Genomic DNA, 26,717 nt, shown 5'->3' with positions numbered 1-26,717 from the left:
AAAAATAGAAAACACTGATCAAATACTTGTACCTCTTTTAATGTTTATTACAAATCAATGGTTATACAAATTTATAGTGACTTGGAAAATGAAACCAAAACTAATGCAATAAAATTAAACTTTTTTTCTTTTTTGAAGCCACACCACTTTTACAACGAACGAACCAATTTAGGTATACCTAATATAAAAACAATCTAATGTATTTTTCATAGACAATTTTTAATTAAAATAAACTGAAGAACTAAATTAATCCGTGCTCGCGACTTCCATCAGACTTTGTTTATTAAGAAAAAAAATACTTAAAAGTATACAAAAAACGGCAGGTCTTATGTGAATAATAACAACTATTAAAGTCTTATAAATAAAGTCTTCATCTGTTGTCTTTGCAGAACCACAAAGAATATGGACCGAAAGGTTAATAACAATTAAACGACGGCTATTATATTCCAATTCTCCATTGAAAAAAGAATATACGTTGAGATGCAGTGGCGCTAAAATCGTTTTAAGACGAAAACATCACATCTAAGTCACGTGTGTTGTCCGAAACGTTAAAGGATGATCGAATTAACCCCTTAGATAATTCCCTTTAGGGATACTATAGTCCCCTAAAAAACAAAATATTTATAAAATTGAAAATTTATAATAAGAGCTAAAACAAATTACGATTATATTCCAAATGTTTACTTATTAATACTTATTTTGACTTAATCTACCACAAACCAGGCAAATTTTACTACACTCGATAAAAAAATGCAATCATTTAAATAAAAATCGCGTTTGATTTAATACAATCATCATTTGGTATTGGCCCTATACATTTTTTCATTACTATCAACAAGTTTTAATAAACTGACACATTATTTATACACTTGATAAAACATTTAACATGTTAATTAATATTACATACCTACACTTTATAGTAATATACCTACTACTAATTTGTTTGCAAATCACTAATGCAATCATGTGAGATATTCCATATACCGATTACCGAGTACAATTAAATAGTACCTAACCAGTTGTACTGTAAGTATAAATGGCACTACTATACAACATATAAATAAGCATAATACAGGGTGATCCAACTAACGTAAGACACTCATTTTCCCTGAAAATATAAATATTTTGAAAACAATTTTTTTCCTAAACCCTTAGGTACATATTTTACTACATTTTTTAATATTTTAAAACATTTTATCGCCAATCCTTATAAGCCAAAAAAGGGGATTTTTGGTTTTTTTAAATGGCAACATATGTTTTTAATTACATAAGTTTGTAGACAAAAAATTTAAAAATGTGTTAGCGTTAATTTTTTTTATTTTTATTAAACTGTTCATTAGTTATGACTATGTTAAGATACTACATTTCCTCTTAATAATAATCATATTTCTTCGGTTTGTCCAAAACCGGTAGCACATCAAATTCATATTTATGTTCGCATTGTCCAATTGGCGATAACATTCTAACAACTAGGAATTCACTATAAAATATTTTGAAATAGACAAAGGTTCTTATCTACAGATTACTTAGATTATAGGTTATTTATTATATCTGATTATGGTACAGAGTACGGTAACATGTCAAATTATTTGTACGCAATGTAATAAAACTACTCGTCTTTGTAGTAACGATTGAAAATAATATGAAATACAGTCAAAAACTCAAATCTTTATAAAGTCATAACAAATGAACAAATAAATGAAAATTCAAAACTCAAACGCTAACATAATTTTTAATTTTTTGTCTACTAACTTATGTAATTAAAAACATATGTTGCCATTAAAAAAAACAAAAATCCCCCATTTTGGCTTATAAGGATTCGTGATAAAAATTTTCAAAATATTGAAAAATGTAGTAAAATATGTACCTAAAAGTTTAGGAAAAAAATTGTTTTCAAAATATTTATATTTTCAGAGAAAATGAGTGTCTTACGTTAGTTGGATCACCCTGTATAAAAACTTCTATGAAACTTTTGTGTGTATATTTTTTTTAAATTGCTCAATTTTACTGCCTTACCTTATAAAACAAAAATACTACACTTTACTATTATTGTCTTTGTTGTTTATTTACACGAATAAATAGGTAGCAAAGATGAGTATCAGTGATCCCTGGATTCAGAGTGACGGACAATCTCAATAAAGACTTTAGCCTAGTTACACTTAGCCTAAGTAATAGCATCATATTTTGATTTACAAATCGATCAAGTAGTGCAGGTATGTGTATAAATAAACACGGTTACTATATTTAACCCTTTTTTTTAATGACTTAAGTGGTACACTCTGAACTATGCAAAATATAACACCTAAATTATTCCATTTGAACGGCGCAATTTGTAGTGTTAATTACATATTCGAGATCATCTCGTCGATGATCTTTTCAATGGCAAAAACATATTGATAAATGAACCCCTTTCAGACAAGTTGGTTAATAGATGTAGTATTATACCTTGCCTGTCAAAGTGATTTTAAAACGCCTACAATAGAAAAGATAAAGGACAATATTACTTGTGAACAACTAGGCGTTGTTGTTATATTTCGGTGAGTATTGTGCAAACGATGAATCACCAACATTGTCCGATAGATTTTTTTTTCGCAAGCAATCCAAATGTGTGTTTAAAATATTGTCATAGCACGTCAAGTTTTTGAGAAAATAAATTTTTAAATCGACAAAAACCCCTAAAAACCCGCTATTTCAAAAATGAAAATTGTTCTCATCAAATTAAACCGCTATAAAAAAAAAAAAACATGAGATAATAAACACCCCATAAAACTTATAGCATGGATCCTTGACGGCTTACAACCCTGAAGTTACTAAAAAAATAAATATAAAATAAAATACATTGACAAAAGTAAATATTTTTTGGTTTTTTGAGTTGAGCCTTCTGTCTATTAGCGTTATCCAGGAGACAACACATGGAGTTTGACTGATTAGTCTCCCAAAACATGTGTGTGCTTGTGTACACTGTTTATAAATGGTCAAAAAAATGTTTTTCAATTTTAATAATTTTTAAAAATAATTAAAATAGTGTCAAAATTTAATAGTTGCTGGTAAAAATTAAAATTAAACCGATTTCACATAGTCAAATCTGCTAATTTTTTTTGTTGATGTTTGATAATCTGCTCCCGTAAAAAATGGTTCTTTTTCCAATGTTTTTTTTACATGGTTTTGTTGCATTGCTTCGTATTTTTATGTAGGTATCTGACTGTATGCCCAGAAGAGTGCCAACAAGAATAAAAATATTCGGATGTCCTGGGTGAAACAATGCATTTAATTTTGCATGAAAACTTTCACAACTGTTAGTTGTCCGATTAGTGTTTGCTGACAAATCACACCAAATTTTTAAGGGGAAACTGTCCAACTTCATTGTCAATGTAATTATCTAAAATGTAATCTGTGAAACTGTCAATTCAAATCACATCACATGGTTCACCATCAAATCTTCCGTGAAACATTCAACTATGTCATTTTCGTTTGAAAATGGAAACCCGAAAAAGTACTTGAGATATCTACTTTTCTCCGAATTAGACTTATGTTCTTTAGACAGACCCAACTTCTGAATTTTTCGCCACCAGCTTTATTTTACCAACACCATTTTTCGGGACTCAATTCAATATAGTCCGTCCAAATTCCCTACTAATAATAGCAAAGGACACTATGCTTACGATCTTATCTACGTAATAAAATCAAACATATTAAGATAATAAACAGGACTCAATTCAAATAACTAAAAGTAGGATGGACTCAATTTGATGTTATCCGTTTAGACGATCGTTTTTTCTCAAAAAAAAAATTGTTTTCCAAAAATTAAAATAAGTATTTTTTTAAGGTAAATAACGGCTATCACAGTGTGTCCGTTCTACAAATAATTTTCAATAATATACGGTAATTTTGCGTTCCCATAGGCGGCGGCACGTGACGGGACGCCCGGCTGGGACAACGGAACGGGGCAGGCGGTCGGCGCGACCAGGCCGCGGCGCGCGCGGAAAGCTCACCAGCCCGTCGCGGCGGCAATATACTATTATCAAAAGATTTCATCGATTATTTAAAAAAAAAATGATCTATACTTATTCTCCTAAGATATCTAATAACGACCGAAAAATAACTTTCATTTTCAAATCACATAATTTATTTTTTTACACAGCATGACAATATTAGATAGGTTATAACAATACAAATTCATTTAATACATATTAATAAATTTTACATTTTAACAAAGTTTGAAGTACAACATCACACAGTCACAAGTACAACATAATTAAATGATTGAAAATAATTATATACAAAACATAAAAACACAAAATTATTTATATCTTAAAATATTATACAAGGTTAACATGTGTACAAGAAAAAGGATTACACAATGAATTTATATTCAAAGTGTAATCCTTTTTACGATATTTACATATTAATGTATATAAATATCACTACAAAATAAATACATGGTTATCAAATATTTTACGTTTACCACCACGCCGTAAACAAATATAAAGTTGGTGGTAGCTACCCATATGGAATTTATTTCGCCTTGCCGCCGCACTTTCCACTCAGTTTGTGGTTGCTTTTGGTCAAAGCGTCAACTTCGTTTTGTAGTGTTTGGACTTTATTCGTTAACATTTCCGCTTTTCTGTTATGAACTTTTTTTTCGGAGTCCATCTTTTTGCGAAGCTCAGTTTCGGCGGCGAAACGTTTTGCTTTCAGAACGAAAATCTATCAAAGAAAAGAAAAATTCAGGATGGAATCTCCTTCGTTCGTTCGAGCCCTACCGGAGCCGGTGTAAATTTCTACTTACCAATTTATCTTTCATAAAAATTTGCGCATCTTTTTGCTTCGACGTTTGTTGCATCTTAGCTAATTGTTCTCTTAGTTCAGCAATGGTAGCCGTGCAAGAGGCATGTGGGTCGACGGGTTTGTGCATTTTAAACGGCGGTGGAAGCGAATAATCCGGTCCACCGTCGTCGGATCTGCAAACATGAGAAAAACCAAATAATTTTTATAATAATTTTCAGAGTTAATCATCAACCGACCTTCCACGTTTTCCAGACAACGCTGGCTTCGCTTCAGCGAGGTGTCCCTCGAAGGACTTGAAGTCACTCATTTTTATTATAGGTAAAAATGAAAAAACAAAGGATACACAATTTATATATTATGCGAATAAATTATGATATGTGAAAACACAACCAAGACTAACGGAGTTGCTTAATATGTAACAAACCGTGGTTCCTAAGACACCGGCGCCTTGACGATCCGAATAATGACAATAATTCGATTACAATAATTATCAATATATACAAAATATACATCTAATCGTAGGTCTTTGGATATTTCACACAAACTATTTAAATGTTGTACTGTTTTATTTAAATTAAAGCTGTTATCAATAGTTGAACGTGAAAATAAATCAATATGAAATGTATCGACTAATTCCATACCTCTAATCATAGGAGAATTTCGAATAGTACATATTAAAAAGTATTTTGTTGTCTAAATATTATACATGGCGTTGCATCTGGGCCAGGACACATCATGTTTTAAAATTTAAGCGGTTTAGATTTTCTAAAAAAAACTATTTTAACAGCATTGGACCAAAGCGATTATAAACTAAATATTATGGGAGATTATAATATCACCTAATAAAAACAAATTTTAAATTTACATGAGTGCACGAGATTGCCAATGACATAAAAATGATTATTATATACAGCAGAAACATTTTATTTAGTCCATAACCTCTCAGTTCAGCAACACTTTATTTAGTCCATAACCTCTCAGTTCAGCAACACTGCTCTTTTATTTGTATTATGACTTGACACTTGGCCAGTTTATTTATTACTTTATTCATTGAAATATCGATTAAAGAATAAAATTAGCAAAATTTAATTAAAAAACTTACCTCCATCAACACCTGAAAGGTGACAAGTAATTTTTTGAATATATAAAAACTTCTATGAAACTTTTGTGTGTATATTTTTTTTAAATTGCTCAATTTTATTGCCTTACCTTATAAAACAAAAATACTACACTTTACTGTTATTGTCTTTGTTGTTTATTTACACGAATAAATAGTTAGCAAAGATGAGTATCAGTGATCCCTGGATCCAGAGTGACGGACAATCTCAATAAAGACTTTAGCCTAGTTACACTTAGCCTAAGTAACAGCATCATATTTTGATTTACAAATCGATCAAGTAGTGCAGGTATGTGTATAAATAAACACGGTTACTATATTTAACCCTTTTTTTTAATGACTTAAGTGGTACACTCTGAACTGTGCAAAATATAACACCTAAATTATTCCATTTGAACAGCGCAATTTGTAGTGTTAATTACATATTCGAGATCATCGCGTCGATGATCTTTTCAATGGCAAAACCATATTGATAAATGAACCCCTTTCAGACAAGTTGGTTAATAGATGTAGTATTATACCTTGCCTGTCAAAGTGATTTTAAAACGCCTACAATAGAAAAGATAAAGGACAATATTACTTGTGAATAACTAAGCGTTGTTGGTGTATTTGGGTGAGTTTTGTGCAAACGATGAAACACCAACATTGTCCGATAATTTTTTTTTTCGCAATCCAAATGTGTGTTTAAAATATTGCCATAGCACGTCAAGTTTTGAGAAAATAAATTTAAAAATCGACAAAAACCCTTAAAAACCCGCCATTTCAAAAATGAAAATTGTTCTCATCAAATTGAACCACTATAAAAAAAAACATGAGATAATAAACACCCCATAAGACTTATAGCATGGATCTTTGACGGCTTACAACCCTGAAGTTACTAAAAAAAAATATAAAATAAAATACATTGACCAAAAGTATATATTTTTTGGTTTTTTGAGTTGAGCCTTCAGTCTATTAGCGTTATCCAGGAGACAACACATGGAGTTTGACTGATTAGTCTCCCAAAACATGTGTGTGCTTGTGTACACTGTTTATAAATGGTCAAAAAAATTTTTTTCAATTTTAATAATTTTTAAAAATAATTAAAATAATGTCAAAATTAAAAATAGTTGCTGGTAAAAATTAAAATTAAACCGATTTCACATAGTCAAATCTGCTAATTTTTTTTGTTGATGTTTGATAATCTGCTCCCGTAAAAAATGGTTCTTTTTCCAATGTTTTTTTTACATGGTTTTGTTGCATTGCTTCGTATTTTTATGTAGGTATCTGACTGTATGCCCAGAAGAGTGCCAACAAGAATAAAAATATTCGGATGTCCTGGGTGAAACAATGCATTTAATTTTGCATGAAAACTTTCACAACTGTTAGTTGTCCGATTAGTGTTTGCTGACAAATCACACCAAATTTTTAAGGGGAAACTGTCCAACTTCATTGTCAATGTAATCATCTAAAATTTAATCTGTGAAACTGTCAATTCAAATCACATCACATGGTTCACCATCAAATCTCCCGTGAAACATTCAACTATGTCATTTTCGTTTGAAAATGGCAATCCAAAAAAGTACTTGAGTTATCTACTTTTCTCCGAATTAGACTTATATTCCTTAGACAGACCCAACTTCTGAATTTTTCGACACCAGCTTTACTTTACCAACACCATTTTTCAGGACTCAATTCAATATAGTCCGTCCAAATTCCCTACTATAATAGCAAAGGAGACTACGCTTACGATCTTATCTACGTAATAAAATCAAACATATTAAGATAATAAACTGGACTCAATTCAAATAACTAAAAGTAGGATGGATTCAATTCGATGTTATCCGTTTAGACGATCGTTTGCTCTCAAAAAAAAAATTGTTTTTCAAAAATAAAAATTTAGTTTTTTTTAAGGTAAATAACGGCTATCACAGTGTGTCCGTTTTACAAATAATTGTCAATAATATACGGTCATTTTGCGTTCCCATAGGCGGTGGCACGTGGCGGGACGCCCGGCTGGGACAACGCGACGGGGCAGGCGGTCGGCGCGCGCGGAAAGCTCGCCAGCCCGTCGCGGCGGCAATATACTATTATCAAAAGATTTCATCGATTATTTAAAAAAAAAATGATCTGCCGCCGTTACATACAGTTAAAGGATTATTTTTAATCAAATTAAATAATTTGTGCAAAAATCGTTGAGGGCTCGGTCGATTTTTTTTTTTTTTTAGATACCAATCGAGTAATGATAATTGTATAGAAATTATAATTTAAAAAAAAATACCCTTCAAAGCGCTCTGTTTTTTTTTTTTTTGGTAGGTGGGCGCACTTTTGTTTAACACAACCGTCGAACCGTTTGATTTATTATCGTTGGACTGTTTGAATTTTGAATTTCAATACTTTTGGAAATTCAGCATAAAAAAATTTCCACGTGCTAAAAAAAAAAAATATATATATATTTCAATTAATCGCTTCTGTCTAAAAGCGGGTTTGATATATATTTTTAATGATTGATATACAAAAAAAAAAAAAAAATACTGATAAAATGTTCCAAAGCTTATTGAAAAAACAATAATTGTATCAAAATGATATACAGGGTGATCGATTTAACGACAGACAAACGTTTTCTTGAAAACGACTTAAGCTGTTGGTGCTCTTGAGCCGGATAACTGCTGAAACTCAATTATTTAAAAATAATCTTCTACCTTTTGGAATACTAACAATATTCCTTACCCAAATTGTTGACTGGCCGATTATCAGTTTTACAAAGTACCTAATTATTGTCCAGCGCAATATATACATGTAGTTAGTTAGATGTGTTGCATTTTCTGTCATTTTCAACGAAACAAAAACGTTGGAAAAATCATTAAGTATTGCTTAATCATTGAGTAATTATTTTATTAAAAATGAATATATTTTTAGGATACCTGTTGATTTTAATTTGAATAATGTGCACAGTTTTACATTTTTATTTTGGTGTTTTTTCTTGGTTTTTTTAATGGGAAGGGGTAAAATTTTTAAAATGTTCACTTAATGTAATACCTTTCAGGTAGGATTTTTGAACCGTAGACTCGCAGACTTTCTAATTGCATTGGTCGGTAGACAAACGATGACTAGCCTGGATATTCCCTCGGGAACTGCTATATCGGTTTAATGAGGGTTCAAGAGACACTGGGCAAAGTTCCAACAAGGGATAAAATATTGAAAATTGCCATTCCACGGCCGTCGACATTAACCGGAAAGGCCGGGATTTTGACCCAAAGCCAAACATTTATTCTTCTCAAAGCAGAAAACGAACGTTTACAAGTTACAAAAATGGAAATTGATAAATAACATTGAATAATAAAATAATCGACTCTGCAAAAACCTTATGGTTTTTTTGTGTTAAACATTTTTATAAGCAGATGTGTTAATACATAAACAGTACGACCCTCTAAGCTTCCCCTCCTTAATTGCACCTATGTTTATATCTAATAATTAATACATTAATACAATATATAATATCTACCTACACATTAACTATGATATTAATTAATCTTATTATCTATCATGTTATGTAAACTGAAATCTTCAATAATAAATAGTCATATTCGACCGTCGAGCTAACATTTTACCTCCTATTAATTGCTATGCAGTAATAATTAGGCATATTTTTTTTTTTGTACAATAATACTCATAAATTATAATGTACGGTAGGCCCCGTGCAAGAACTTCTCAATAATAACAAGTATATACAGTTATACATGGTTTATTTAACACATTTTTACATTGGTATTTTTAGAATATTTTTACATTTTTATAAGCTGTACATTGAATAAATAAAAAACACAATCTTAACGAAATTCTTGTGGCCGTTTTTTTTCTTCAAATATGTCATCGTTGAAACGTCCGCCGCCGCTGGGGCGGATTTCCACGAGTCTGCCGCATAGATCCGGCTGAACGAGCGGTGGCACGGGCCGGGTTGACTGCGAGGTCATCGGTGATGTCTGGCAGCATACACCCGCAACTCCGGGAACTTCCGCCGTGGCGTCCGCCGAAACCACACGTAGTCTACGACCGTATGGCTGAAAAAAAAATCGTTTATCATCAGTTACGCACTCTATTGTCGAGACCATTGATAACCAGTTTTTTCTCATCAACCACGAGGACGCGGACGACGTTTGGTTCCAGCATGACGGCGCCACGACGGACGTTCCGCACGAACGGCTCGAGGGCACGTGTTTATCTCTCGCAGAGGTCACGTTAATCGGCCCAGCCAGACGTTTTCCGGAGATGCGCAGGTCTATGTCGCCGCAATCGCCGGATGCCCTCAAAGTCGACACGACCCAAGCCATCGTGCTCAAGCTCAGCCGGATCCGTGCGGGGGCAGAGTCGTTGAAAATCCACCTGTCGCATCCCCGTGCCACCGTGCGAAGCCGCGGCCGACGTTTGAACCATGTCATATTTCATAAGCAACTGGCCTTTCAAACAGATCAAGAATTTCGTTAAAATCGTCACAAACATATTAATACTATGGATAACTTAAAGCTTGACATCGTCGACGCCCAAAAGCAGTGTGCTCGTCCGAGTGCGAGCAACCGAGTGCGAACAACCGGTTGTCAATTGGTTGGTCTATGATTACATAACTCAACGCTCACTGAAATCATCAAGGGGTAGTAGTTAGATTAATTGCGAGGCGTGTGTTATAGTCCCTAAAAAAAAAAAACTGCTATTATTTGTATTTTCACTTACCGCCTTTATTGGCCATCTGCACGTTCCTAGGGCGGCGGCGGGGACCATTTTCGAGCTGGTACAATGCCGTTTGGGTGCAATTTAAGCGATGCGTTTTTTTCCCTAATTTGAACTTTAAATCGTTTAGCTCGTCTGTCTTTATCTCCATCTCGCCCAAGTGTGCCGATTCTCTTTTTTTCATTTCTTTCTGCAGTACTTGGTATTTGTTTACTATGTCGTTGTACTTTGACTCAAGATTCTCTTTTTCTTCCTGCAGTTTTTCCAATTTGTTTAATATTTCGTCGTAGTTGGATTGTAGCTTTTCATTTGCTCCCTGCAGCTTTTGCCATATCGATTCTAACATTTTTTTTTCTCCCTGCAGCTTTTGAAATATCGATTCTAGCAATTCTTTTTCGCCCCGCAGCTTTTGAATTTGGTTTAGTATGTCTGCGTTATTTGATTCTAGCTTATCATTTTCTCCCTGCAGCTTTTGACACATCGATTCTAGCTTTTCTTTTTCCGCTTGTAGCTTTTGACACATCGATTCTAGCTTTTCTTTTTCCGCCAGTAGCATTTGAATTTGGTTTACTACGTCGTCATAACTTGATTCTAGATTTTCTTTTTTTGCCTGCAGGTTTTGACGTATCGATTCGAGCTTTTCGTTTTCATGCTGCAGCATTCGCATTTTGTTTACTACATCATTGTAACTTGACTGTAGCTTATCTTTTTCTTCATGCAGCTTTCTCATTGCGTCATTGCTATTTGAAAGCACTCGCGCCCATTCGTTGTTTAAGTTGTCGATTTCTCTTGCGTGCTCACGACGCAATCTCTCATACTCCGCGGCGTACTTTGCGGCGCATTTCCTCTGTTTATAGTTATAATTATTATTATTATTTAAGGAAGCACCGAGGCATTAGGGTAGGTTTACTGGACTGTCGATACTTACATTGTAATAGAGAAAACCAGCGCCGGTCACGACGCCGCCCGCTAATGCCGCCGCAATGTATTCATACATCCTTTAAAGACTTCGGTAAACTTGGAATGACTTGGAATGACTTGGAATGACTTGGAATGACTTGAAATGACTTGGATTGACTCGTAACAACAAAAAATACTTTCGCGTTGCGTGTCTGTTCGACGTCTGGTGAAACATTAGTTGTTTACTCGAGGTCGCTAACAAGTAATATTAATACTGAAATCGGCCAGCACAAAAGCCTAATAACTAAAAGCCTAACAACAGCTGTTATTACCTACACAGGTGCATATTGCTGTCGACCGAGTAATTAGTGCTGAACCGATGGATTTACGATTGGAAAAATAGACACATACCGTAGACACAAGCTGTAGCACATATTATATCAAACCCTTCGACTAGCATATACATGCATTTGTCGTCCCCTGAGATCTTTCCTTTGTCCGTGGCTCGACACCGTCGAGTGGGGCCAGTAAGACAACATTTTGTAGGCAACATTAAGCAACATCAGGCCGAGGCCCTGAGACCGGCGGAAGACGCGAAACTAGCAGGGTACGTCGTGGTTAAGCGCAGTAGTTTTAGTGGCAAATCGCGGCGCTAACAACCGCTGTTTCTTCGCGCGCCTGGCATCGTCGGACAGACCGTGATCTCGTGGATCTAACGAGGGATCGAGCGGCCTTCGATGCGCCCTAGCGGCTGAGAAATCCGGGAAAACTCCCATTTTCATTTGAAAATTAGTAATTTTCAGGCTTTGTTATTTTGCATAGCAACGGCCGCCGGCGGCCGGGTAAGTTTTTTGGTTTTGGCGGGTTTTCGGTCAAGGAGTGGATTTTTATGCCATTTTGACGTCGGCGACCTGTCTGAATCGCGCCAGAACCTTAATGTAAAGGGCTGGTGACCCTAAGACAAAGGGTAATGGCGAAAAATCGCGTTTATTGTTAGTGGGGCCGTAACATATGGGGTACAATCGACCATTACCGTACATGTTTTCTCAAAAAAAAAAAATGAAAAACCCTATCACCACTAAGTCTTACAACATAAAACCGTCGTAGTCTTTGCCCTTAAGTACTTGAAGGTTTTTTGGATTTTGAGCGACGATAGGTACGGGTTTTTTGTGACGTTTTTTTTTTAGGGCAAAGTCGTTTCGACGGCCAACTCATTTTTTTTTTTTTGACATCACCGAGAAACGCTGTCACGTCTTGTCACGGCTTTATATAATAGTACACAGTGCTTTGGTGTCGTTAAACGCCCTTTTACCGGTACGGGGTGCCGGTCGACGGGGAGTTTTTTTTGTTTTGTCGAGCTCACGAGTACTTAAAACCTATGTCCATATCTGTTATCTTTGCCGGTGTGTTAGGCTGATCGGATCACTGTAGTTATTCTTATAAAGAGAAAGAAAAAATTGTGTAATATAAATCCGCTGACGATAATAGATTTTTTTTTTGTCTAGAAGCCGATAGGTCAAGTTAAATTGATTTTTTTTGAGGCTTCAAATGTTTCTAACCGTTGAAATATAAATTAAAAAATTAAAAAAATACAAAATAGGTAGTTTTGTCTGACTCGATTCGAACCCGAAACCTCTTGATTATTAGTTCAAAGTGTTAACCGTTACGCCACTAAGACATACTTACTTTAATGGGTAATTGTTTGGGTATTTAACGTGGAACCGTTTAACTTCACTCAAAAAAAGTTGACATAAACAAATTTTAAAAAAATATTGAAGTCATTAATCGAGAGGAGTTTGCATACTTACACACGGACAGAAGAAATATATATATATATTAATATATATATATATATATACTTAATGACGTCAGCACTGTGAACGACCCCTGCCATAAGACATGTCCATGTAAAAAAAAAAAAAATGCAGTCAGAACGATTGAACGTGGTAACTAATAAAACGAACCCCAATCAGAGGGTGGACAAGTAATATAACAAAAATAATTTGACAAAATTGAACTTTTTCTTATTTATTTTCAAGTAAATGCATAAATGTCGCGGGTACGCCGTCTTTAGGTCAGAGAATTCGGTCAAGGTGGCTTTAAACTAGAATATTATGAGATAGGACAAACTAACAAAATATAATATATTTAAAACACTGACAAGATAAGAGTGCACTCTATATTCGAGAGATTAAACAAACAATATAATGTATTCCGAATGCACGACTCGGTCATGATCTGCCCTTATCTAACTTTTGTAGACCTTTATTTTATGGTCTCGCCCCATTCCGGTTTAATATTTTCCGGATCGTTTCTTTTTTTTACGATGCTATCAATATACCTGTTTATCCCTCCTTCTCTCTCTCTCTCTCTCTCCAGCTCATTTGCTTCCACGTACAAAATGACAATATTTTAGGTATAATATTTTTAAAAAAAACTGAACTGAAAAATGTCCGTTATATGGGTTGGAATGCAGTATTGTCCAGTATTGATTCGTTGTCTAATTTGCTTTGGTCGTTCATACCAAACGATACCTATTCAAATAGATATATGAATTATGACTATATAATATGAAAACATTTTCGAATATTGATTTAGCAGGCACGTCGTCGACCCTAATTACTGTTGTAAAAAATTCCTAACCCGTGCTGCCCGACAAATCCCATTAGAGAACCCCAAAAGGATTTATTATCCGGTACACGGCTGGATGTAGACACTTTAGCTGCTTTTACTATTCCGAACACGACTCGAATAAATAGGATTTTTGTCTTTGGAAAAAGGCAAATTTGGATTTTCTTCAAATTGCGAATATAAATGTTATTTATTTTTATGTTTTACATCATTTATTATACTTCTCGTACAGATGATTGAATCACACATTTGTTTTGTATAATTGCACTATTTTAGAATTCAACCTGTAAAGTTGTAGGACTATTAATACACGTTAATGATTAATTACACTTATGACATATTACTGACATATTATGACTATTACATAGTAAAAAAAAATGTTGTTTTACTCGTTTACTAGTTTTTTAAATTCAAATGTTACAATTTTTATTTAAATCGCCAAAAGCCGCGAACAAAAAATAACCTATTTTGGTTGTGCTGGAATACACTTATTTGCTTATTTGCTCGGTTGGGTTTTAGTGAGTTCTGTGTATACAATCTGTCCAATTTCTCCAGCGCATGTGCGAGTGTGTGTTCCACTTCACTGAAAGTTTTCCCCTGCGCAGTTGTCGCTAAATCGTCGGCATTCAGGAAACGACGAGTAGTTCCCATAATGGTCTGGTCATTTGTATAGACATTAAAAAGTATTGGTTATGAAATGTATTAAAAAAAACATTTTTGGGTTTTTAAAAAGCTCGGAATTTTGACAGCTGATTAAAAGCTATCCGAATAGAATAAATAATAATAATGGCTTTTTAAATCATTGTTAGGTATTATTGGTTGTTATTTATTATTATATAACAGAATTCAGTTTTACGTTATTCTTATAACAGTATTCAGTTTTTCGTTATTCTTATAACAGTATTCAGTTTTTCGTTATTCGTCATCACGTCTCAGCAACATACTCGATTTTGTGAAACATGATGTCACTTAAATTGTATGCGGCCGGCGGATTTGTGGCGGGGTTCGGTTGTGCCTACCTGGTTGACTATTGCTGCTCTCGGTGGTTACAATCCGTACGTATGAATTTCAAAAATATTTCATTGTCATACTTAGGGAAACGGTCGCACACACAACTCCGCTTGTCCAGGGCCAGCTGACAATCTTTACGTGTTAAGGTAAGCGTCCATATGTCCGCATCGGACGGGTCGTATCAATCGGATGTGCAATTTTTCCAGTATTGGCTATAGCACACTAAAATCCGTCCGATGCGGACTTGTGGACGCGCACCTTTAAGGCCGGGTGCAAGAAAACGATTATCTATTGAGTTTTTGGGCATACGTAAACCGCGCCTCGTTTATAATTTGGTTTAAAAAACGTATGTGTAAACTGCGCCCGAGTTTTTATCAAGTGGAAAAAGGTTAGTACCTACATGTAAGCTGCGTCCAGCTTCTCGTCATCGGTATGAAATGCAAACAGCGTCCGAATCAATACAATCACGGGAATATTAACATTTTAGGGTTTCTACCACTTTTACCAAATTGCATAAATTGCCATGACGAGGTTTCTTGTCAGCATGTGGAATTAGCATTGATAATGAGGACGGCAGATATCCGAGTGTTTTAGCACTCGCTCGCTATTTGGCCTCGGATAAACATACATGGATGTCGCTTTCATTTAACACAATCGTACATTATTATTATAATGTATATATATATAAGTTTAATACAATATAATACAGGGTGGGCCACGGAAATAGGGACAAAAATAGATGGGTTTTTCTCAACATTGAATGGGAGTAGGCAGGTCTAGATAAGCTCATTCGATCCGTCAGATGTCATTTAGTTATCACTATAGCGCAGTGGAGTGTCGTTCACCGTGTGTTTGCGTACGACGCGTTTGTGAAAAACAATGAATCGATAGTTAAGGTGCAGCGTGCCCCCGCTGCCAACGAATAGGGTCAAAAATAGATAGACATAACTCAGTATATTTTAGATGTACAAACATTTTATTAATATTTTATGATATGTAAATGAGTGCCATTTCATTTTTTAAAAATTACATCAGACATATGACGGCCATCTTCTTTATAGCATGAAACAAGTCCGACGTTGAAATAAAGCCCGAATGCACGCCTTTTCACGCCTGTAAAAAACTAGATATTAGGCATTTAACAGGAGTCCCTTCTCACCCGACAACACACGAATCTCCCGCTCAACTCATGTTGGGTCATTCGACACAAACACTATTTGATTTATTAATACCAAACACCAACGAAGTAGTTATTAATAATCAAGTAACACAAATAAAAAACGGGGGTAAAAGAGACTTAAATTTAGATAAGGAGGATGGTGTGTTAGTTAAAGATTACAGAAAAACAGGTGAAAATTGGCAGAAGGGTACAATTACTGATAATATTAGTCATAATACTCATAAAGTAGTTTTAAATGATGGTTCTGACTAAGGCACAATGATAAGATATGACCACACGGCCAAAAAGAAAATGAGTTGTCTCCTGCTTTTAATTATTCAGACACGCCTAGTGTTGACCAAACAAACTCCATGCAACATATGGTGCAATTGTCTACCATACGCCAGTGCTACACCGGCACAACTTGTCATTCGTGTAATTTGGGTTTCATAACAAACATCAGCGAATATTATTATTTATATTAATCTAACTGTGTATAACAATGTCCATAATAAAAATAAGGAATAGGAGAGGAGAAATGTGACCGCCTTGGGGAACTCCAGAGGTAGTAGGAAAACGTGAGGATAGATGGTCGTTTACTTTAACTTGTTGACATCTGTTTGACAGGTAAGAGCTAAACCAGGATCGAAGAGGATCAGAGATGCCTATGGATTTAAGTTTAGAAATAAGGATTGAATGGTTAACAGAGTCGAACACCTTACTAAAATCAGTATATATATATATAACGTCTACTTGAAGGCCAATTTCCGTAGATTTTATTAAGTTAGATAGAAAACAAATCTAATTAGTGTCAGTCGACCTGCCAGATAAAAAACCATGTCGATTGGAGTCTAAGGTATTTTTAAATGTCTGTGCGAAAGTGGACATTATGAGTTTTTCTAAAAGCTTAGGAATTGGAACGATTTTTGCTTTTGGTCTGTAATTAGATACTATAGATTTGCCCCGGTTTTAAAATAATAGACACATTCTTTTAGGCCGACCGCGTCTACGCATGATACCTGTTGCTCCAATTGCGAAATATTAATATAACTTATATACTACTCTAATTAATACTAAATATTTCAGGGGTTCATAACAGTGTATCTGAGTATTTTATAAATTTTTTAATGATATCTAAGCCCGACGACGAAAGAGTGACACGTTTGCGAATTATTTAGTAGATTATTATAGTGTGAAGAAGTCAGTATCCACCTGAAATATGGCTCAAGCATCAGAAGAGCCATTTTTAACCATCAATGCATGCGAGTCATTCCATACCCATTTTAGTTCTAGTTTTTAAACAACTCATCCAAATATTTTTATGTTTTTAGAAAAATTAAAAGCAATTTTAATAGAAACATACCTACATTAAATTAAATAGTATAAATGAACCTTAACTTCACTCGATAAGAACTCGGGCGCAGTTAACATGTAACCTTTTTACACTTGATAAAAACTCGGTCGCAGTTTACATATTGTATGATTTTGTGTTTACCTGTGCCTTGGGCGCAGTTTACAATCGCCGATAAGAGATAAGTGAGATAATTATAGATAAGACCATATTATTAAAGATTTATTTTTCGGATCTAATTACAAAAAATGTATCTACTATTTGGTATAATAAAACAATAGTACAAATATTATGTTTAATTTTAAATAGGAATTCCAAAAAGTAAATATGAAGAGTTTATTACATTTTATTTTATTAGCAGAAGTAACAAAAAACTCTAAACGTATTTTATTATAGGTACTACCTATACTTACGACTTCAATATTTCTAATTAAATAACACATTATACTGATAGGAGTCGATTACTTGTATATTTTCCTCATAAACTTATGTATGCGAACAGGGATGTTCTTAGAATATAAGAACATTAATATTGATAGTTAATTTTCTTCTTTATACTTAGTCAGCCAAGGTAAACGGCCGTAAACCACGTCCAGAAAGTAATCATAATAATTACAACATACAATTTTACTTAAATTATTTCTATATATATTTTTTTTACATCCTAAACTTTTCTGGTACACTGATCAATATAATTACCGTGAAGTAATATAGGACTAGAAGTGGAATAACGGTACAATAGGAGCTACTTTGTTTTGTTATTTGATAGTTAGCAAACTAGGTATAGGTATAGGATTTGTATATTTTACCTTCTATGTACTTGTCTATTTTGCATGATTTTTCGAACCATAATTCATAAGGAGATTTGCTTACTTGACCCGAATCACCTGTGCGTTTTAACACAAACATTGCTAAGTTAACTGCCTCTGCCCACAATGATTTTGGAAAATTCTTGGAATAGATTTGTAATAGAAGAAAAACAAGGGGGAAGTGGCGGTGAATGGCTATTTTAAATATTTATAAATTATTCTCTTAATCGGGGCGTGTATGTGTGTATATTTACTACAAGAACTCACTTCCTGCCTCTAGACTTACTATTACACAGTGTTATAATATTGTATATAGTACATATCTTGTCGTGTTTTCTAAAAGGTTTGTTCGGTCGCTTCGCGACTTATTGAGCTTACAATTTTATTATATTTTTTCAACTAATTATACATGTGTTATTATTTATGTTAACCTAGGATGATAACCAAAACGCTAAGGCAACCTTACCAAACACACATTACGCTGAAGCTTCTGTAGAAAGTTTGGAACAGTCTTCTGAATATAAGGTAAGTCTCTTCTTCTTCTTGTTAGTAACATTGTTATTTTATGAATTAGCTGAAAATAATGTTATCATCTTTTAATAAACAAATGCAATGATACAGTGCCTATTTACATTTCCCCCTTTTTTTACAATCCATAAATGCTTATAAGCTAACTTCCTAACCTAACCTAACCTAACGATTGTACGCCCCAAAAGCTGTAGTAGTCTATTACAGTTGTAATAAAAAAAAAAAATATGCCAAAACTGGAGTAGAGAAATATTAAACCTCGAGTTGTTACTCTACTGATTTACAAAGTTGTACTGATGATTAAATACAATTTTTTTTTATATAATTGCAATATTTTAGAATTCAACCTGTAAAGTTGTAGGACTAAATAATACTGAAATATAATGTAAATTAATTTTTCATGATACATATTATAATTTGGTTTGAGAAAATTATGAAAATTAATAATTATCATTGATATACGTCTAAAATATGTTACCTCATTACATTTCATTAAGTTAATAACCGTTAGTACCAAAGTAACATGAGTAATATTGTACGATCTCCGGCGTTGACTCGACGGTCAACTGAATCAAAAATAGGTGATCAACTAATTTTGAGTCTTCCGTCTTGTTCGAATCAATGAATCGTTTTTAACCCTTAACTGGGCAATGTATATTTTTGGATACTTATAAGGTAGCGCAACAACAAGATGATCAACTATATTTAAATATCGATATTTTTATTAAGAATCGATATCATCTCATGCAGGCTGCACTAGGAATGGGCGTACGTACAGTTCGAGTTTATTGATTATTTAATATCGATACAATCATCCAGTTGCAATATAATGTTAATAACATTATATTTTATACTTATCGATATTTAGATACATCGTTATAGTTTTATCAATATCAATAAAAATATATCAATCTATCTGGGCAGTGGCGTCAATTTTTATGGGCTGGTCAAATTTTCGATACATAAGGCCGTAAATTATCTGTTTTTTATGCAACTACCTACATTAACTTACCCTATAATAAACCGTCTGAACTGACTACCAAGTATAATAGGTATGAAGATTTATAATACTTGTATTATTACTGTTTTGAATCTAAGTGTTTTGGAAAAAATATTTATATTTGTAAAAATGTTGCCCCACCCTAAGAAAAACTGAAATGTCGCCCCTGTATCTGGGTCATTATTATCATGTAGGTCATGCTTAATAAAAATGGAATAAATAAAAATATGAATTTCAATAATAATAGTGTTTATATAATGAAGCTATATCATATGTCCTAAACTGAGATATTATATCCCTACCTACAATTATTAGACAGCTTTAGTTGTAGATGAAATAACACATTGGATATAATGTATTCCAAATTTGTGAGTTGATATATCACAGTGACACACCGAAAACGGCCAATTTTGCTGTGTAAAATCCTCCATTAGAGCAGAGGTTCTAGAAGTGGGTCCAGAAGCAAGAGCGTCAACTTCCCAAAATAATCTTTGATAATCTTGTACACTATGTTTTTAAAAAAAATGTAATTCTTTGAATTACTTGTTTTTCTTTTGATATTATGGAATTTTAACAAATTAAAAATCATTTTTGAAATATATTTTGGCGGTAATACGAGTAATAAATTGTTTTTGTCTGTAAATTCTTATATACATAATATTTTACGTGTTGTGCTAACGTATACATATTGTACATTAACTTATAATAATAATTTAAAAAAACATAAAGGATTACTAAAAAATAGTAGCCACACATTTTCATAGGCCCTAGGCACAGTGCCTATGCGCCAATACGGCCTGTACATAAGGGCCCCAGACCTCTCTGATACCTTCGCTTGTGGGGGCACTGGTATTTGGTGTCATATTGTCATGATATGGATATATAGTAGTAAACCACAAATAAAATACGTAGGCATAGAATGGGATGTACTTTGGACAACCATTGGTTACGGACATTATTATGTCCAAATAACTGAAATTCGGATTTTTTCTTGGACAACCTATACCCGCCGGAGACATCCTCAGAATAATCAAAGAATGACAGACATATTGCTTACAAGATTTTATGTAAAAAGACGGAATTCCGTCGCTTTAAATGTTAATAATAGAGTTTTTTTTAAAGAAAATTATCGGTGTACATTGAAATACTTAAACGAAAATTATTTTCAATAATATTATAAATCGTCAATATCCCATTATTTCTGTATGTATTAAATTCGCAACGGTTACAGACTATTTTTGGAGATTTATTAGGTTTCTAGTCAAAACAAACACCTTCCTTCGCCACCCCATAACCCTTCTGTTGTCCATTCGATTGGACGCCTCAGTCAGCGGTGGCTTTAAATTTTTGTTTTGTTTATAAGAAGATAAGTTATACAGAATGTACCTAACACCCAGTGACAACTGAATATTAAAAACTCATCACTACAAACAAATATTTTCGAGGGCTTAATTTCTAAACTCTACATATTATTATTTCAAAAATAATTTGTTGATTTATCTATTAAATAAAATAAAAATGCTGCGCTACCTAATAACAATATTAAACTTTTATTCAAACAAACACCAATCATTTTTGGGTACTTCTTTGCACGTTCTGTATACTATGTACAACATACATACCTACTTAAATTTTTGTGTATATAGTAGCTCAAAAGGGATGAATGGGGTTGCCTAGTAATACCAAAGAGTTACTGTAGTGTCAAATGTGTAATGTATGTATAATGTTGATAATTTGAAAACTTAAATAATTTAAAAAAGTTCCTTTTTCGGTTATCATTAGTACTAAAACTAGAATTGCCTCACCGGTGCAACAAACAGTTAACTAAACAAAATACAAAATAAAATTCACACACAACAAATTAACTTAATTTCTGGCCAAGGGTGTAGCGAAGTCATTGTTCCCAAGTCCATTCGGCCGACTGACTTAACAAAAACAAAATGTACACGCACAAGAACTAATTAGTCATTTTTTTTCCCCTTACTTTTTAATTTTCTCAATGTTCTTATGTTAAAATTTTAAAACTAATATATACGCAAAAATGGGAATACTTTTAAATGAATATATTTATAAAAAAAAATGCAATGGATACAAAAAGTGGTTAAATGTTATTTCATATTTTTTTTTAGAACCGCCATTGTTAAGACCATTTTTTAATAAATAATAATATAATTTTACTTAATACTAATAAAGAATAACAAATATACGAAGTAAAACAGGGCTGTGTATACTTTCGTACCTAAGAAGGTATATTTGGCAGGTAATTCATCCGGCGCGGCAACTTTAAAACATTAACTTCCATTTTGTACCTATACACTTAGCAATACGTACTAAAAAATATATAGATTATAGGTGATACCTACACGCATTTATAAAATAAACAAAGATAACAGTTCAATAATAGGTAAACAGTTTTCTAGAGATAATAAAATATCGTTTTTTTGGTGGTGAAAAATATACGTTCGGACTTTTTGTCTCTTTCAAAATGCCATCTGGAAATATTTTTTAAAAACAGCCTCGTTTGAGTCGTTAGCTAATAATTACTCCTTAATAATATGTCATGCTGGCAGCACAACTAACACCATTAATAATCGTATATTGTATACAAGTATTGTTAGTGTTGGCACTACTGAGAGGCGGTTTTTTTAGGGGTGGCGTTTTGTCCGGCGGCGTTTTGTCGATTTTTTATCCGGCGACGTTTTGTCGATTTTTTGTCCGGCGACGTTTTGTCGGGCGACCTTTTGTCGTGTTTCCATAATTAATACAAATAATATTAACAAGGTGGATTTAAAAGGTGTCAACCATAGACCTATATAATATTGTGGCGGCCCCACATACAGCACTGTAGCGGATGTATGGCCACGAGGCGCCACAGCTAGCGCAACCTAGCTGTCGGCATCGATACCGCCTCAACACATGGTCAGATCGCCCACCAGATCTCGGTAGTTGTGACGAACCGTAGCGAACTTCTCGCATGTGATCAAAGTCACCCAAAGCGCACATATAAATACGCACACGACAACTACCGACCAATGTCTTCGGACACCGGCCGGACAACCTTTTGCCTGCATCCGCCACAATATATTCTATAAAGATTTATAGGTCTATGGTGTCAACAATTTTCTTATCAGTTGACCTAAACAATACACCAGTTAAAATCACCACCAGGAGCGCTGTCGACCCGATGAGGGCTCAAATTGTATTATGATTTATGTACATACATCGGATTAATGAAATAACTAAATAATTAATAATCGAATATTAAATTTTGTTTCATATAAAAAAATATTTCATCCACCCGAGGTATACACAATGTTTAATCTCTAAGTATAAAATAATTCGGTCCACAAGAAAAAAGTTATCGTCTGTACTCTACAGACACAAAAAAAAACATAATTATAAAACCAATAATAATATTCTAGTTATGGATAAAATTAATGATAATGAAATAATTTCAAAAGTTGGTTGTTTGGAACACAAACATGATTTGACTAAGTACATTATTAAATTATATTTAAGCACAAGAATGATATTTGCTCGTAAAAGATACAATGAACAAGTATCACATAAAAAAAGATTTTAAAAAACGTCAAGATTAATTTAAAATAAACAAAACAACTGTAAAATAATTTTTAAATTTTACCTTATAAGCTAATACCTACTATACTAAATAATTAAATTTGTTAAATAATTGTATTATCGATAAAATTTGTCCACGTGTCAGCAGTCACACGCACGACGCCATCAATTAGTAACTGTTTTATGTCTCCTGATTTGTAGGTTTTAAGCTAATACTCTGTTTTAAATTTATCTAACTTTTTTCTTATAATCCTACACATCTTAGTAATGATTTTACAATGTGCCCAAACCTTTTCATGACCTCGTAGTTGAGTTGGACCTTTGTTTCTTGCCGTTGCTGTTGTTGTTAATATCAACAGCATCTATGATTGTTATATATTATTTGTTCTTATTATGTAATCTTTTTTTTAATAATGCATAGCAACTGATTTATGTACATACATCGGATTAATGAAATAACTAAATAATTAATAATCGAATATTAAATTTTGTTTCATATAAAAAAATATTTCATCCACCCGAGGTATACACAATGTTTAATCTCTAAGTATAAAATAATTCGGTCCACAAGAAAAAAGTTATCGTCTGTACTCTACAGACACAAAAAAAAACATAATTATAAAACCAATAATAATATTCTAGTTATGGATAAAATTAATGATAATGAAATAATTTCAAAAGTTGGTTGTTTGGAACACAAACATGATTTGACTAAGTACATTATTAAATTATATTTAAGCACAAGAATGATATTTGCTCGTAAAAGATACAATGAACAAGTATCACATAAAAAAAGATTTTAAAAAACGTCAAGATTAATTTAAAATAAACAAAACAACTGTAAAATAATTTTTAAATTTTACCTTATAAGCTAATACCTACTATACTAAATAATTAAATTTGTTAAATAATTGTATTATCGATAAAATTTGTCCACGTGTCAGCAGTCACACGCACGACGCCATCAATTAGTAACTGTTTTATGTCTCCTGATTTGTAGGTTTTAAGCTAATACTCTGTTTTAAATTTATCTAACTTTTTTCTTATAATCCTACACATCTTAGTAATGATTTTACAATGTGCCCAAACCTTTTCATGACCTCGTAGTTGAGTTGGACCTTTGTTTCTTGCCGTTGCTGTTGTTGTTAATATCAACAGCATCTATGATTGTTATATATTATTTGTTCCATTTCAAACCTCTGGATGGCATAATGCATAGTTGTGATAAGTAATTCTTTTAAGAATTTATTAGATATTAGACACCTAACACCTTATCACCTTCTGCACACATTTAAGAAATGAGTTAGTAGTATTATTTCAAAACATTGTTTCTGTAAATTTAGGAAAAATGAACTATTTTTCTATTAATTTACTCACACTAATCCCGGCACTGACAAAAATTATGCAATTACCTATTTTAGTGTTATAATAATAAACTAAAAAATGAAATCTATTATAAACAAATTTTACTGTAATTAATTTCAGTAGGTTTTACAAGCATTTGATATTAAAATGAAAACTAAATATAATATTCAAAATGAAAATATTAATAACACTAATCAACATAGACAAAATATTTTGATAACAATTTTCATATTCAATAAAAGGAAATTTATAATACAAGTTTATGTAGACATTACTTTTATTTAAATATTACACAAGACTATAGGTTTTTATAAAACATTCTTCTAATAATAATTTTTTTCCCAATATTCTTTTTCTTCCCTTTCCTTAATGACTTCTTCTAAATAAGGTTGCAAATAACGGTCATCCTATGTAAATATTAATGGGTATTTTAGTTATACTAAAAATATTATAATATTGACTAGCCTTACTTCTTCAAATTTGGTCCATTCCTCCTTGGGTAGTTGAATTTTTTGCAACTCAAGTTGCATTGCACGTATTAATCTAAATGTACGTTCATCAAATTTTTTTGTGGGAATTCTTCTTAAAGCTTCTTTAACATCTTCATTTTCTTGAAGGATATCATCATGGTGCAAACCTAATGTGATAATAAGAAATAAAATGTCAGTGTGGAAAAAAAACTACTTTAAAAGAATACAAAGCGTCCTACCATATTTGTTGAAACCAGATAGGTTATATGCCCAACGTCGAATTCCCACTAAAAATTATAATACATATATTATAAGTGGCCAACTATCTGATAATATAATAACTTATTCTTACCGTTAGACGCAATAGCTTTGAATACAGACATTTTAAATTACTAAAATGAAATTAAGAGGATTTAATAAAAAAAATAAATGAAAATCTAATCAATGTCCAATGGATCAATTTTGCAGTTTGTACTATATCTTAGATCTAATCTCATTAAAATGACCTTCGAGCTATATCATATTCAGCAGCCAGTGCTGCCATCCATAGACAAAAAAAGATAACTTTAAAGGTTAAAAAACCAGGGTGGGTAATATTTCTTCCACACATTTTTTCTTCCAATGAACATTTGTTCCAAAAATTTTGTGGTACAAAAGTTTATGGGGATAAAAGATGTGTGGAATAAAATGTTATATGTGTTATAATAATATGTTGTTTTAACAACTTGACAATTTGGAACAGATATTCTATAGGTAATAATACAGGTAGTAAAATATTAGTACTATATTATATCATAGATTAAATGTATTTAATCTATGATATAATATATTACTACTGAATACTTATTTGAAACTCATTATTAATTTTAATGAAATATCCGTCTGAAATAAAAGTTATTGAAATGTTTTGTTGTCTAGCTAACATGATAATTCTTTTGTTTTACTTGAGTGAGTGACTTGTGTTTAGGGGGAGGAAGGCAGCGAAAATTTAAAACAATTTCCATCGCCACTGATGTCAACAATATTTTTGCAATCTATAAAATTGAACTTCTTACTCTCTTACTTACGCCATGGCGCGTCACTTATAAAGTTGATACATTCATTTTATTGAATTTAATAATTTATATTTTACTTTCTAACTTGTCATTCTTTAAAAATTCAAAAACAGAAGTTTTACCCCAGAATAAAAAAAGAAGTACAATTAAGTATAAAAAATTACAAGCATCTATTACATTTTTTTTATTCTGATCACTGTACAAAACTAGAAAGACAAACAAAATGTCTATGTTTAAAATACTATTAAGT

General features: G+C 32.7%; 2 protein-coding genes across 2 annotated transcripts; both read right to left on the bottom strand.

The window, feature by feature from the left end:
• Positions 1-10,604: 10,604 nt before the first annotated feature.
• Positions 10,605-11,639, bottom strand: LOC126839336 (golgin subfamily A member 6-like protein 22). The gene is made up of 2 exons (XM_050574613.1): positions 11,538-11,639; positions 10,605-11,456 (listed from the first exon to the last, which is right to left on the bottom strand). Exons 1-2 carry the CDS (start codon positions 11,604-11,606, stop codon positions 10,605-10,607), a joined length of 921 nt encoding a protein of 306 aa, XP_050430570.1. The 5' UTR covers positions 11,607-11,639.
• Positions 11,640-25,026: 13,387 nt separating this feature from the next.
• On the bottom strand, positions 25,027-25,906 carry LOC126838403 (cytochrome b-c1 complex subunit 7). Its single transcript, XM_050572795.1, has 4 exons — positions 25,765-25,906; positions 25,652-25,699; positions 25,413-25,579; positions 25,027-25,349 (listed from the first exon to the last, which is right to left on the bottom strand). The coding sequence occupies exons 1-4, from the start codon at positions 25,793-25,795 to the stop codon at positions 25,266-25,268; spliced, it is 330 nt and encodes a 109-aa protein (XP_050428752.1). The 5' UTR covers positions 25,796-25,906; the 3' UTR covers positions 25,027-25,265.
• Positions 25,907-26,717: the final 811 nt, after the last annotated feature.

The sequence above is a fragment of the Adelges cooleyi genome, unplaced genomic scaffold (genome assembly GCF_023614345.1).
Source record: "Adelges cooleyi isolate 19-005CV unplaced genomic scaffold, UGA_ACOO_1.1 ACOO_flye_CR_arks_rails_tigmint_CR_PRNA_30, whole genome shotgun sequence".
Lineage (NCBI taxonomy): Eukaryota > Metazoa > Arthropoda > Insecta > Hemiptera > Adelgidae > Adelges > Adelges cooleyi.
Note: the sequence above shows the minus strand (reverse complement) of the source record. Positions and strands in the feature narration are given on the sequence as shown.

Bases quoted from the DNA above. Each gene is read 5' to 3' on its own strand.
- LOC126839336 (XM_050574613.1), bottom strand. From the start codon at position 11,606: ATGTATGAATACATTGCGGCGGCATTAGCGGGCGGCGTCGTGACCGGC. The intron at 11,457-11,537 runs GTAAGTATCGAC...AACTATAAACAG, and splicing joins CTGGTTTTCTCTATTACAAT to AGGAAATGCGCCGCAAAGTA.
- LOC126838403 (XM_050572795.1), bottom strand. From the start codon at position 25,795: ATGTCTGTATTCAAAGCTATTGCGTCTAACG. The intron at 25,700-25,764 runs GTAAGAATAAGT...TATAATTTTTAG, and splicing joins CAAAGCTATTGCGTCTAACG to TGGGAATTCGACGTTGGGCA. The intron at 25,350-25,412 runs GTAAGGCTAGTC...ATATTTACATAG, and splicing joins AATGGACCAAATTTGAAGAA to GATGACCGTTATTTGCAACC.